We start from the raw sequence: 13,906 nt of genomic DNA on the forward strand, positions 1-13,906 counted from the left end.
TAATAATAATAATAATAATAATAATAATAATAATAAATGTATATAAGTGTGTGTGTGTGTGTGTGTGTGTGTGTGTGTATGTATGTATGTATGTGTATATATATATGTAGGTCTTTGGTTATTCAGGTCTTCTCCCACGTAAAATTGGAAGTGTCTTGGCGACGTTTCGACGAAGTCTCATTCGTCATCTTCAGGCTGGTGTTCTTGGCTTCGTGCTTCCAGGAGCAATGTGAGATCGCAGCTGTCTCTTCCTTTTAACTGCTAGTGGGGGTGTGAGCTGATTGGGTGGGGACTTGGCTGTGTTCTGATTGGGTGGAGGTGTGTTCTGATTGGTTAGGGGCTTGGCTGTGCTCTGATTGGTTAGGGGCTTGGCTGTGCTCTGATTGGATGGGGGGTTGGTTGTGCTCTGATTGGCTGGGGGTGTGTTCTGTTTGGGTGGGGGCTTGGTTGTGCTCAGCTTAGTCTGAGTTGCAGGGGGATTTGAGCTGGTGAGCTGCGTTGTTGTTGTTTGGCTTCGTGTTTGTGGCCGTGCGAGCTCTTCATGGTGGGTGTCAGTCTGCTTCATGTATGGATTGGAGGGGTTTAAAGTGGCTAATGATGCGGCTGCGGTCTGGCTTTTCTGATAATCAGAGAAGCCATCGAGATAGAAAAACGCCCACACAGCATGAACAAACGAGACGATACCTCCCGCCTACCAGCCATTTGGAAACCCGCCCTTATTGACAAACGAGTCCCTAACACGACGAATGACACCAGACCCACACTCACGAGAGCCACACAGGATGTCACCACCATACATCCACGCAGAAAGCAGACTCAAACCCACACTGATAATGAGCCACGACCAAGGACCAGAAGCCAAACAACAACAACGCAGCTCACCAGCTCAAATCCCCCTGCAACTCAGACTAAGCTGAGCACAACCAAGCCCCCACCCAAACAGAACACACCCCCAGCCAATCAGAGCACAACCAACCCCCCATCCAATCAGAGCACAGCCAAGCCTCTAACCAATCAGAACACAGCCAAGTCCCCACCCAATCAGCTCACCCCCCCACTAGCAGTTAAAAGGAAGAGACAGCTGCGATCTCACATTGCTCCTGGAAGCACGAAGCCGAGAACACCAGCCTGAAGATGACGAATGAGACTTCGTCGAAACGTCGCCAAGACACTTCCAATTTTACGTGGGAGAAGACCCGAATAACCAAAGACCTACATACAAACACCCGCGAAAACCTGAGAAAACATATGTGTGTGTGTGTGTGTGTGTGTGTGTGTGTGTGTGTGTGTGTGTGTGTGTATATATATATATATATATATATATATATATATATATATATATTATGTAATATATGGAAGAAAAGGATAACTAAAACTAGCTAACATAATAGTAAGTTAAATAAACAACAAGGTAGAAAAACAAGCACAAAAAGGCAGAAAAAAGGATTAAAAATTAGGGTTAATTACCTAGAAGGGAGAAGCTAGAAACAAGGTTAAGAGCAAAGCACTATTCCTCCGTCAACAAAAAAGGAAGATTTTCAAATTTCAATTTTTTAAACTTTAAAACTTTTAAATTTTGAAAATTTTAATCCTTGAGTTACAACCACAATTGAGCCCAAAATTTATGTTGCTAAGTGAAACATTTGTTAAATGGGTTTGCTCCATTTTCCCCCATAATCTGGGGCAGGTCGCTGGGGAGGGCTGCCCGGCTGGAAGGACACAGGGAGAGGGCTGCAGTAGTCGGGCTGCCTCTATTTTGCTAGGCCCTGGGTGAGGATGCCTGGCTGCCTCCTCAAGCCAGGCTGCCTAGCTTGGAGTATGGGTCTAGGCCTGTGATGGCAAACTGTGGCACGCGGAGCCCTCTCAGCTCCACTGCGCATGCACGCGCTTCCCGTTGGCCAGCTGATTTTCGGGTCTCTGCCCTGCAGGAGACATGTACATGTACTTTCTCCTCACTTTCTGCTGCCTGTGCCTTCCCAGATCTCCGGAGATTCCCCTCCCAGCCGTTTTGGGAGGCAAGACTTTTCCCCCCTCCCAGCCCTGTTTTGGGAGGCGAGGCTTTTCCCCACTCCCAGCCCTGTTTTGGGAGGTGAGGTTTTTTCCCCGTCCCAGCTGGTTTTGGGACACGAAGCTTTTTTTCCTCTCCCAGCTATTTTGGGACGCGAGGCTTCCCCACCCCAGCGCTGTTTTGGGATGTGAAGCCAAAAGGGGGGGTCGCACACATGTACACAGGAGAAGATTGTGGGGGATCGCATGCGCAGGGGGAGAGGAGTGGGAGTTGCACGTGCATGCACAGGGGAGGAGATCGCGGGGGATCGCATGCGCATGCGTGGGGGGAGAGGAGTGGGGGTCACGCGCACATGTGCAGGGTGCAGGGGGTGTGGGAGGGGCATTGCATTATGGGTGTGGGCACGCATGCAAGATAGCATACGCACGCATGCACGCTTTTGGCACCCGAGGATCACGCGCGCGTGCATACACTTTTGGCACCCGAAGAAAAAAAGGTTAGCCATCACTGGTCTAGGCAATTACTAAATATACTGTGACCCACCAGTTCGCTGCCTCCAACAGCCTCCCTTCTTGTCTGCCACCAGTTTGCTGCTTTCAGTTGCCTCTTTAAGCATTGGGCTGCTTAATTGGGCTCTGAGCTGGATCTATTCTCTGTTGCCGGCTGCCCTGACTCAGCGTGCAGCCATTCATTCGCTGTGCTGCTGTTTTGCTGGTGTTTTCCTCCTTAACTCCAATTTCTTCTTTTCTTTTATCCTATCTTCCTTATCTAGCTTTCTGCTTCTTTTTTCTCCCTTCCCCCCCTTATACTTTCCTACTTAATTTAGTAACTTCTCTCCCCGCAATCTGCTGCTGTTTCCTCCAGATAAGATAAGATAAGATAAGATAAGATAAGATAAGATAAGATAAGATAAGATATTGTATCATATCATATCATATTTCAATAAGAAAGAGAATAGGATAAAAAAATACAGAAGCTGCTTACTCATACAACTAAGCCATACGGATAAAATATACAAAGCAAATTTAAAATAGTAAATATCAAAATGAGAAAACAAATATTTACCTGGACTGAGAGTCTGGTGTGATCTCAGAGGTAGGTATGCTGAAAATATTTTCAGGATTATTATTTATGATGAAAGAAACTTCATTTGAATTAATTGAAGACTGTTCCTGAATTTCAGATTTCTTTACATCTCCCTTTTCCATGTTCTGTTCAAAAAAGAACAACAGATTTTAACATGAATTCTAGCAACTTCAGAACTTACATTTTATTACTCAGAACAAAGGAAGGTTTTTACTAAAACAGACAGTTTTAGTAATAGACCTAGGCCCACAATTGGGACCAGAATTTTCATTCCTAAGCAAGGCAATTAGTATCATATATAACCTTTTTTTTTATTATTTGATTTATATGCCGCCCTTCTCCGGAGACTCAGGGCAGCTTACAATGCGCTTTATAGTTAACATTGATTTTTTACTTGTAACAATTATTTGTATGATCCCCATGTTAGGATCCTATACCTAAATACAACAGATTTTAACAACTGCTCAGCATAAGTGTTGTATCTTTGAGGTAGTAGTGGAATGGAATACTTTATTGGTCAAGTATAATTGGACACACAAGAAATTTGTCTCTGGTGCATAAGCTTTCAGTGTACATACAAACAATAAGGTAACATGATCATAAAATACCAATAGGAGAAGATAGTAGAAAAGATGAGAATAATAATAAAGATATGGCCATACTACATGGGTAAGTATTCTTGGACATAAGACAGTACTATGGTAATTATGTGTTCGGTAGAGTGATGAAATAAGGGAGGGGAAACTGTCTTTGCTTGGTTCCTTTGGCATGCAATACTCTAACGGTGTCCTGAGGGGAGAAGTTAAAACAGTTTATGTCCAGGACCACTTTATGTCCAGGTCTGTAGATACTTTCTCAGCCCTCTTTCTAACTTGTGCAGTAGCCAGGTTCTCAGTGGAAGGTAGGCTGATTGCAATTATTTTTTCTGGAGTCCTAACTATCCATTGAAATTTGTACTTGTCCTGGTTGTACTTGTCCTGATTGTCTGTACCAAATCAGAGTGTCAGAAATACAAATCAGAAATACAAATGACAGACTCAATAATTCCTCTGTAGAATTGTATTAGCAGCTCCTTTAGCAGTCTGAGCTTTCTGAGCTTTCTGAGTTGGTGCAGGAAGAACATTTTTTGTTGTGCTTTTTTAATGCTGTTTCTAATGTTAGGTGTCCATTTCAAATCCTGGGAAATTATAGAACCCAAAAACTTGAAGATCTCTATTGTTGATACTGTGTTGTAGAATATTATAAAAGGTGGTAAAATACAAGGGCTCCTCCTAAAATCCACTTTCATTTCTAAAGTTTTAAGTGTATTCAGCTCCAGACTGCTCTGGCTTTATCACAGGATCAGTTGTTTAACTGTATACAGACTTATCATCATCTTAAATGAGACCAATGATTGTTGTATCATCTGTAAACCTCAGTATTTTAACTGAGGGATTCTTTGAGATGCAGTCACCGATGTAGAGAGAGAAGAGAAATGGAAAGAACGGAGCATACAGCCCTGGCTAATTGAATTGGTATTCGATCCGATTTTACCTACTTTCACCTGCTGCTTTCTATCTATCAGAAAGCTTATAATCCATGCACATAGATAGCTACCGAGTCAGTTTAAAACAGTGATAGCTAACCTGTTTGCCATCGCGTGCCAGGAGAGGGGAGGCGGGGGAGGGTCACGCGCGCACATGCCCACACCGATAATTCTATGCGCCCTGCCCTGCGCATGTGCACGCAACCCCCCCTCCGCCCCCTGCTCCTGGCACGCAATGGCCCGGTATGCCCGTTTTTCTTTCTTACCTGGTTCCAGATCCTCTCTATTTATTTGGGAAGGGCGAAAACAGCCTTTCTCACTCCCTCGGAGGCCCTCCAAAGGCCTGAAACGGTCCATTTCCCAACTCCTGGTGGGACAGGAAGTGACATTTTTTGCTGTCCCCAGCCTCTCTAGGAGTCTCTGAAGGCTGGGGACAGCAAAAAACGTCACTTCCTGTCCCACCGGGTGTTGGGAAATGGGCCATTTCAGGCCTTCGGAGGGCCTCCGAGGGAGTGGGAAATGCTGTTTTCGCCCTCCGCAGATGCATAGAGAGGATCTGGAGCCAGGTAAGAAAGAAAAACGGGCCTTCCCCACCCCCCACGGCCCTCCGGAGGCAGGAAACAGCCTGTTTCCCTACTTCTGGTGGGCCCAGAAGACCCGAAAATCAGCTGGCCGGCGCACACTTGCGCGCCAGAGCTCTGCTGGCATGCCCACTGATATGGCTATGCATGCCACCTGTGGCACGCGTGCCATAGGTTCGCCATCACGGGCTTAGAGTGTGACCAGGGCACCATCAATCTCTGGTCACCATTATATTGCGAGGACCACCCAAGCCAAGCAAGGACCTCACATGAGCAATTTCCTGACTGACGTTTTTATTTGTGGGAAGCCTGCAGGGAAGATCTCAAATCATGATAAGTTTGAGGATCAATTGTAAGTATAATTTCTTCAGTATTTATTTATTTTATTTAGTTAGTTCAATTTATTTGCCGCCTTTCTCCGGAGACTCAGGGTGGCTTACAATGCATTTAAAAAACCATTATAAAACATTTAAAATTAAAATATTAAAACCCATTCATGGCTGGATCTCACAAGATCGCAACAGTGAGATCAACGGCCCCAGGCCTGCCGGAAAAGCCAGGTCTTCACCGCTTTTCGGAAGGCCAATAGGGTGGGGGTGGTCCTGACCTCAGGAGGTAACTGGTTCCAGAGAGCTGGGGCAGCCACAGAGAAGGCCCTCCCCCACAGGCCCGCCAGCCAGCATTGTTTAGCTGACAGGACCCGGAGGAGACCAACTCTGTGGGATCTTACCAGTCGCTGGGAGCTATGTGGTAGAAGGCGGTCTCGAAGATAACCTGGCCCTGAGCCATGTAGGGCTTTAAAGGTAATAACCAACACCTTGAATTGTGCCCAGAGACCAATAGGGAGCCAGTGCAGCTCGCGGAGAATTGGTGTAATGTGGGTGTATCTAGGTGCACCCACAATAGCACGCGCGGCTGCATTCTGGACCAACTGTAGTCTCTGAACACTTTTCAAGGGTAGCCCCATATAGAGTGTGTTGCAATAATCTAACCGTGAGGTGACAAGGGCATGAGTGACTGTGAGGAGAGCCTCCCAATCCAAGTAGGGTCGCAATTGGTGCACCAGGCGAACTTGTGCAAAGGTCCCCCTAGCCACAGCTGTCAGATGTTGCTCTAATCTTAGCTGTGAGTCTAGGAGGACACCCAAATTGCGAGCCCGTTCTGAGGGGGACAATTTCTCCCCCCCCCCCCAGAACCAAGGATGGACAATCAACAGTCTTTAGGAGGCTACCCACAGCCACTCGGTCTTGTCTGGGTTAAGTCTGAGCCTGTTGACTCCCATCCAGACCCTCACAGCCTCTAGGCACCAGCACATCACATCCACTGCATCACTGAATTGACGCGGGGTAGAGATATACAGCTGGGTATCATCAGCATATTGCTGATATCTCACCCAGTATCGTTGGATGATCTCACCCAGCGGCTTCATGTAGATGTTAAATAGGAGGGGAGAGAGGACCTAGCTCTGAGGCATCCCGCAAACGAGGGGCCTAGGGGTCGACCTCTGTCCTCCTACCAACACCGACTGTGACCGACCAGAGAGATAGAGGAGAACCACTGTAACACAGTGCCTCCCACTCCCAACTCCCTTAGTCGTCCCAGAAGGATACCATGGTCAATGGTATCAAAAGCCGCTGAGAGGTCAAGTAGCACCAAGATGGAGGAATGACCCCCATCTCGGGCTCACCAGAGATCATCCATCAGTGTGACCAAAGCAGTTTCCGTGCTGTAGCCAGGCCTGAAGCCAGACTGAAAAGAGTCCAGTACCGTTGCAAATTCAGTCGCTGAAAGAGTGACTTGTTAAAAAAGTGAATTGTTAAATGAGGATCACCTGTCATAAGTTAATGCTAAAAAAATCTGGGTCAATTTTAAACCCTGGATTTAATACACATTGGAATCGTTTTGTTGTTGTTGTTGTTTACAAAGGGTAGGTCATAAATAAATAGACATCATACTGTCCATGTTCAGTCACCATTTTGTAATAAATTGAGTTATATAATAAAAGGCTGGCTTGGACTCAATTCATCAGTGCCAATTTTGGTCCAGAATTAATTAAAGCAATATCACACTAATTCAATTCTATTCTGCATTATCAAACTCATCAAGTACTTGGAAAAATAATTTCTAAAAATACTGGTTTAAAAACTTACCATTTTATGCTTTATAGACTCAAATGAATCGTCTTCAGAATAAATACTTATAGTGGAATCAATATATTGCAAAGGCAGTGTTCCAAGTGATCCGTCAGTGTCCTCCTAGGTAGAGGACATAAAAACATATTCAACTGAATGCAATTGCCATTTACATAAAAATACCACCTTGGAAATGGAATATACCGTATTTTTTGGACTACACACCAGAGTATAAGAGGCACAAAGATTTCGAAGAGGTAGGCAAGGAAAAAAAAGTTTTTGCCCTCTTCAGCCCCCAGGAGCACTCTGCAAGCCTCCCAAATCTTTTGCGTGCCCTGTTTTTGCAAAAAATGGGCCCATTTTTTGCAAAAATGGGACACACGGGGCAGGTCTTCAGGAGGCCAAAAATGGCTGTATTCGGTGTATAAAACGTACCAACATTTCCACCCTCTTTTAGAGGGGAAAAAGTGTGTCTTATACTCCAAAAATTATGGTATTTAAACTTTTAAAAAAGGCTTTTTTTTTTCCTTTACATGGTTTAAATTTGGGATTCACAACATAATTGGATTTGGATACAATTTTTTTTCCTAAAGCCCTCTCAAGGCCAACCTATCAGTATCAAAGCTAATATTATAATATTGTATCTTAGCTCTTCCTCACTGTTACTACTGATTTACCTGCCCATGGGTATAAAGCATCTGTGATACCACATGACTGATACTTCTAATCTGCACATTAAGTAAACATTTAAAATGGTCAAAATAACCTTCCAAATTGTATTTTCACTGCTTATCTATATCTATATCAAATTGTGCAATGATCTCTGCTGCCTACGAAGTTTGCTAAACCCCTAGGGTCAGGCTGTGCTAATCAACTGTTCTGCACTTAATCAAATGCCAACATCCTTTTTCTGATTTTACAGATCTTGATCTATACCCAAATATACACCCTGAATAACGAACTCTTTGATCTTATACCATTAACAGCAAAATTATTAAAGTTTGTTAGCTATTTTAATTTCATACTGCTTACTTCAGAACTGAACCTGTTGTAATAACTTCATGAGTACAAGATAAAAATAATTGACAACATAAATCCTCATATAGCTTTACTGTTACCACTTCTGCAGTTATACACGTCTCTCCAATACCAAACAAGATTTGTTAGTTGGTTGGCAAAAAGGACATCTATTTTTTCTGCTTGATTGGATGGCCTATAGTATACACCTATGGCCATGTCATTCTTTTTTTCTTTTATATTGACCCATATGCATTCTAGGAGGTTTTCGTCTTTGGTTTCATGCATTTCTGTAGCAATATAGTGGTCCTTTACATACAGTGCAACTCCACCTCCTCTTTTATGGGGTCTGGTTTTTTTGAACAGTTTGTATCCTTCTATCAGTGTGTTCCAGACATGGGTTTTATCCCACCGAGTTTCTGTTATTCCAACTATATCATACCGTGTTTCTCCGAAAATAAGACCCCGTCTTATATTTTTTTGAACCATGAAATAAGTGCTTGGCCTTATTGCCATGCGTTCAAAAGCCCGATTGGGCTTATTATCAGGGGATGTCTTATTTTGGGGGAAACAGGGTATCTACCTTCAAGATTTAAACCAAGCAATAATTTTTAGAATGACTTCATAAAATAAAATGAGTTATATCAGAAGCAGCATTAGTCTCAGAATATTCCTTGTTTCTCTTATTTTAGCCATGTGAGTTTGTGCTTCCTCAAAAAAAAAACAAAAAAAACATTCAACGATGCTCCAGGAAATGTACAACATAAAAATGCTATTTCCTATTCCCTCAGTCTACAAGAAAAACTTGAAAGAGGGACACCAAGAGCAAAAGTCTATAGAAAGTTCTTTTATAAAATCCAGCTGAAAATGCATTTCTCTAACATAAATAAAAAAATGAATTATAAACCTCTAACTCAGTTTTAGAAAAGTATTTTTTGCTTTTGTTTTTCTGCATATATTTATAAATTCCATTAAGGCTATTATTGTTATTTAATTAAAATACTGATATACCAGCAAAATTTGTATCTGTTTTTAGTCTCTTACCAAGTGGCTACATTAATTCATTAATAATTTGCACTAAAAGAATTCCATATATCCTATAGATGTTTACCTTCTCCTGGATGTTCTCATCCACATTTGACAATTGAGTGTTCTCATTTGGTAAATGCAAAGATACAGATACAGGACTCTCTTTACAAAAGACATGCCAGCTGGGAAATCTGTTAAATAATAAAAAAAAAATCTAAAATACAAATGGACAGAGATACATTCACAACTAAGTTGATGCTATGATGAAACAAGAACAGCATATTATCATTGCTAAATAATTTGTTCTCTTTTATCTTCAATTTATACAGTTCTTTTGCTTTTAAAACAAACAAACAAACCCCATTTACCAATATAAATGTTGGGGGAATCAGAATTGCAATTTAACAATAACAATGTCAACTTTGAACCGAACCTGGCAGCAGCCATTTTTCTCTTCCTCAGTTGCCACACAGAGGAGGGAGGGGGGAAGGAGATTGGAATGCCTTAGACACAACACAGTGTTTTCTCGTGAGAACCAAGGTCATCTCTACTGGCAACAGATAAGGTCGGAGAACAAATGCCTGGAGAACTTGCTTATTAATCCAATTGGCCAACGTGACCTGTGACACTTGGGGAGGGGGTTATTTCCTATTTTAATTATACTGAAACCGCAGGAATGAATTACGAGTTGGTTTTCCTTTAGAGCTGTGCCCATACGATATACTCAATAAAGAGGATCTTTGAGGATTCTAGTCTCAGAGTTCTGATTTGCTTGGGTTCATTAGTCGAAACTGTAACATTAAACCAACTCTTCTAAATCTATCCCTTGGTTTTGAGCCCTGGCCGCCCACCTGACAACACCTGGAGGACAGAAAAGACTCAGGGAAGATCAAAGATGAAGATGGGGAAAGCGGCTGCTAACACTAGTGCTGCCCCAGGCAGGTCAGGCCGGAGAGGTGATCCTTCCACTGGCAACCAGACCAAAAGTCCATGTGGAAAGGACAAAAAGGCCAGCAACGCAAAATAACACCCTAACCTCAAGAACCTCTATCGAGCAGAAAGGGTGACTTGGCATAGAAGTGTGCCGAAGGCTGCCAAAGTGAAGTTCTCCCAGAGGTCTCCTCAATCACTGGCCACCCATGTCCCGAGATAGAAGGCAAAGAGTGCAACAAACACAGGAAATGGAAGTACCTACCCACCTTTCACAACCCATCAGAAGAGTGGCTCAGGGAGATTTCACCACATGGAGACCCAAGGAGTGGAGCCAATGCACCAACCCGGGGCGCCTGTGGTGACAGCAGCTTGGGCGACTCAGCTGCTTCTAACCCACTAGAGCACAAGCCTAACCATGGCAGCCCGAGCGGCCAGCCCACCTCCCCAGCCAGCTAAGGCAGTGAGCCTGAGCCAAAGGGAGAGTTACCCATGCCAGCAACAAGCAGCGAGTCCAGCGGGACAACATCAGCCTCCCCCTGGATGACACAGGCACCCGCTTTGGCCTTACTATCCGGGGCCTGGCTGGTTTCCCGGGCCATGAACACCCCCCTTCCTCCGCTGCCAGTAGACCCGCCACCAATAAAGGTTATGTTTGATGGGGATCCGGAGAAGTTGGCATTATTCCTTTACCAGGTATGGTCTAATCTAGACCACTAAGCCCCAGTCTACCCATCAGACAAGGTGATGGTGAATGCCATGGCCGCCAACCTAGAGGGGGAAACTGTGGAGTGGGTGACGAGGCTCCACAACAAAGAGGCGCCAGAGTTGGGGAACATCAATGTCTTCATGGGGGAGCTGAGAGACAGATCTAAAGATGAATCTCAAGACCTGCAGGCCAAAGCGGAAATCTGAGTCCTAAAGCAGAGGAGCTGACCAGCAAAGAAGTATGTTCGGGAGTTCCACTGAGTGGCCGGTAAGCTCAGGCAGTGGCCAGACCGACTGCTGATCTACCATTTCAAAGAAGGCCTGGATCAAGAACTACTACAGGCCTGAATCTAGCAGGAGTTCCTGAGCGGACCCATGATTCATACCGGATGGTCATAGTGCTGTACCTCGAGCTAAAGCAGTGCAAGAAGCGCAGTGTGCCCAAATCAAAGCCCAAGCGGAGCCAAGAAGGCCACCCACCATCCCTCCTTCTGCTCCAGCCGCAGGCCCCATCAAGTGTTTCAGCTGCAGCCAACAGGGCTATCAAGCTGCTGAGTGCCTGGCACCGGCACTCCAGCTGAAAGCAACCCCAGCCACATCGTCCAAGCCAAAAAAGCCACTGGAGAAGGGCTGAGAGAAGTCAAACTTAGCGCACCAGGCCAGAGGTCTCCTCCCCCTCAAGCGAGTAAGAGGGAACTCTGGCCGAGAGACCAGCAGCCTGCCTATGACAGGAAAATGTGGGCGAAGCTTGTTGTGCTGTTGCGTGCATGAACTGCGGCACCGCCATGAGCTTTGTCACACTGGTGCAGCCTCTCACATGCAAAACACCACAACCCTTGCAGCATCCTACTGTGAGCAGCTGCACTGGCATGGCAAACCACATAGCGGTGCCGCTGTTCATGCACGCAACAGCACAACAAGCCTTGCAGACATTCTGCCACAAAAGGATGCATTGGCATAACGAGCCTCGCGAAGACCCATATCTGGTGGAGTTTGGAGGAAAGAAATAAGCTAGGGCCTCTGCTGCTTCTGCTTTCCTTGTGTGCAGCCAAAAGTTTACAAAAGGTAGGAAAGTGAAATGCCAAGCTCGACCTGTACTCACACCTCGCATATTAACCCCACTTCTCAGCCTACTACCCAAGCAACCCTCCCCTCCTGCTGAGGCTTTAGGAATACCTTGCAAGTGAATTCACCCACCATTTCGCCATGAACTACGCCGCTCCTGACTAAAGGCAAATCTAAAGCAGGAAGAAGCTGCAGTTGTTGCTCCAAATATGCCTGCTCGCTGGCCTTGAGTATGCTCAGTGAGCGCCATCAATGCCTTTTGTGGCAACAGAGACCAGAGCCAAAGAATCCTGGACTTTAAACTGTATAAGGGGAGGCTATAGTACTTAGTACAGTAGAAGGGTTACCCTTTCTCTGAAGCCACTTGGGTGAAGAGTCAGATTGTATGAGTAGATAGATTGATCAGCAAATTTCATGAGAAAAACCCCCAAAAGCCAAAAGAACAGCTGGATGATGGCAGGAATGGCTAATGAAAAAAATAACCTGTCTGCACTTGATATTGTACAGATACTTCTCACTCACTAGGGGGAGAGCCGACTGTCAACTTCAAACTGACCTGGTAGCAGCCATTTTTCTGTTCCTCAGTTGCCACACAGAGGGAGAAGGAGATTGGAATGCCTTACTAGACACAACAGAGTTTTTTCATAAGAACTAAGGTCATCTCTACTGGCAATGGATAAGGTTGGGGAAGGAATGCCTGGAGAGCCCGCCAATTAACCCAATTGGCCAACGTGACCTGTGAAACTTGGGAATGAGGTTATTTCCTATTTTAATTATACTGAAACCGCGGGAAAGATTTAGAGTTGGTTTTCCTTTAGAGCTGTGCTAATATGATGTACTCAATGAAGAGGATCTTTGAGGAGGATTCTAGTCTCAGAGTTCTGATTTGCTTGGGTTCATTAGTCAGAATCAGGACAAACAAGTTCAAATCAGACTTTTAGAACCTGATCAACTGTATCCTAAAGCTTATATTATCTGCCATTGTCTCTTTCAACTCTTAGCAACTACAAAGACTTTTTTCTATGATCTCCCTAACATGTTCTTTCAAGTCTCCCAGTGGTATATTCATTGCCATTGTAATTGTATCCATCTACCTTGCTGCCAGTCATCGTCTTCTTTCCTTCCATCTTCACCAGCATTAGAGCTTTTTCCAGACAGCTAGATCTTTCCAAAGTAGGATAATTTGAGCTTGGTCATTTGTACCGCAAGTGGGAACTCTAGGCTAATTTGATTAATGCATCCATTGGTTTGTTTTCTTGGATGTCCGTAGTACTCATGGGAGTCTTCTCCAACATCAAATTTCAAAAGTGACAATGTTCTTCCTATCCTGCTTCTTAAATTCCAACTTTTGCTTCCATAAAGGGAATATCAGTTTCAATGATACTAACCTTTGTAGGTATCTGATCTGATCATACCAGTAAAGGTTCTGTTCCTGCCAGAAAAGGCATTTGCAAAGGGCTGCCGAAGCCTATAAGGATGCGATCCTCAAGCGCTTTGCCGATGAGAAAGGAGGTCTGGAGGTGCACGCATGGCCCTCCATGCCTCCTTTTTTATTGCCGAAGCCTTCCTCAAGCAATTCAGGGGCAGGAAAGGAGGCCCAGAATGACACGTGCGGCCCTCCAGGCTCCTTTTTCATTGAAGCCATCCTCAAGCAGTTCAGCAGCAAGGAGGGAGGCCCAGAATGGCATGTGAAGCAAAAAGGCTTCGGTGATGAGAAAGGAGGTGCGGAGGGCAACACGCACACCTCCAGGCCTCCTTTTCCACTGCTGAACTGCTTAAGGAAGGCTTCGATGACAAAAAAAGAGAGAGCAGCAAAGGAACAGGC

General features: G+C 44.7%; 1 protein-coding gene across 8 annotated transcripts in view; it reads right to left on the minus strand.

The window, feature by feature from the left end:
* The window catches only part of SUCO (SUN domain containing ossification factor), a 455,138-nt gene that overhangs the window by 232,218 nt on the left and 209,014 nt on the right, over window positions 1-13,906 (minus strand). For all 8 annotated transcript variants that reach the window (XR_015733529.1, XR_015733528.1, XM_060690206.2 and 5 more), the window contains 3 exons: window positions 9,461-9,569; window positions 7,351-7,455; window positions 3,074-3,219 (listed from right to left, as the gene is read on the minus strand). Coding sequence is in view for 6 of the 8 variants with exons in the window: in XM_060690206.2 (XP_060546189.1) it covers window positions 3,074-3,219; window positions 7,351-7,455; window positions 9,461-9,569 (360 nt within the window). In the remaining 2 variants the exon portion in view is untranslated. The remainder of the gene's footprint in view (window positions 1-3,073; window positions 3,220-7,350; window positions 7,456-9,460; window positions 9,570-13,906) is intronic.

The sequence above is a fragment of the Pantherophis guttatus genome, chromosome 3, assembly GCF_059756535.1.
Source record: "Pantherophis guttatus breed Tessera chromosome 3, ASM5975653v1, whole genome shotgun sequence".
NCBI classification, from domain to species: Eukaryota; Metazoa; Chordata; class Lepidosauria; order Squamata; family Colubridae; genus Pantherophis; species Pantherophis guttatus.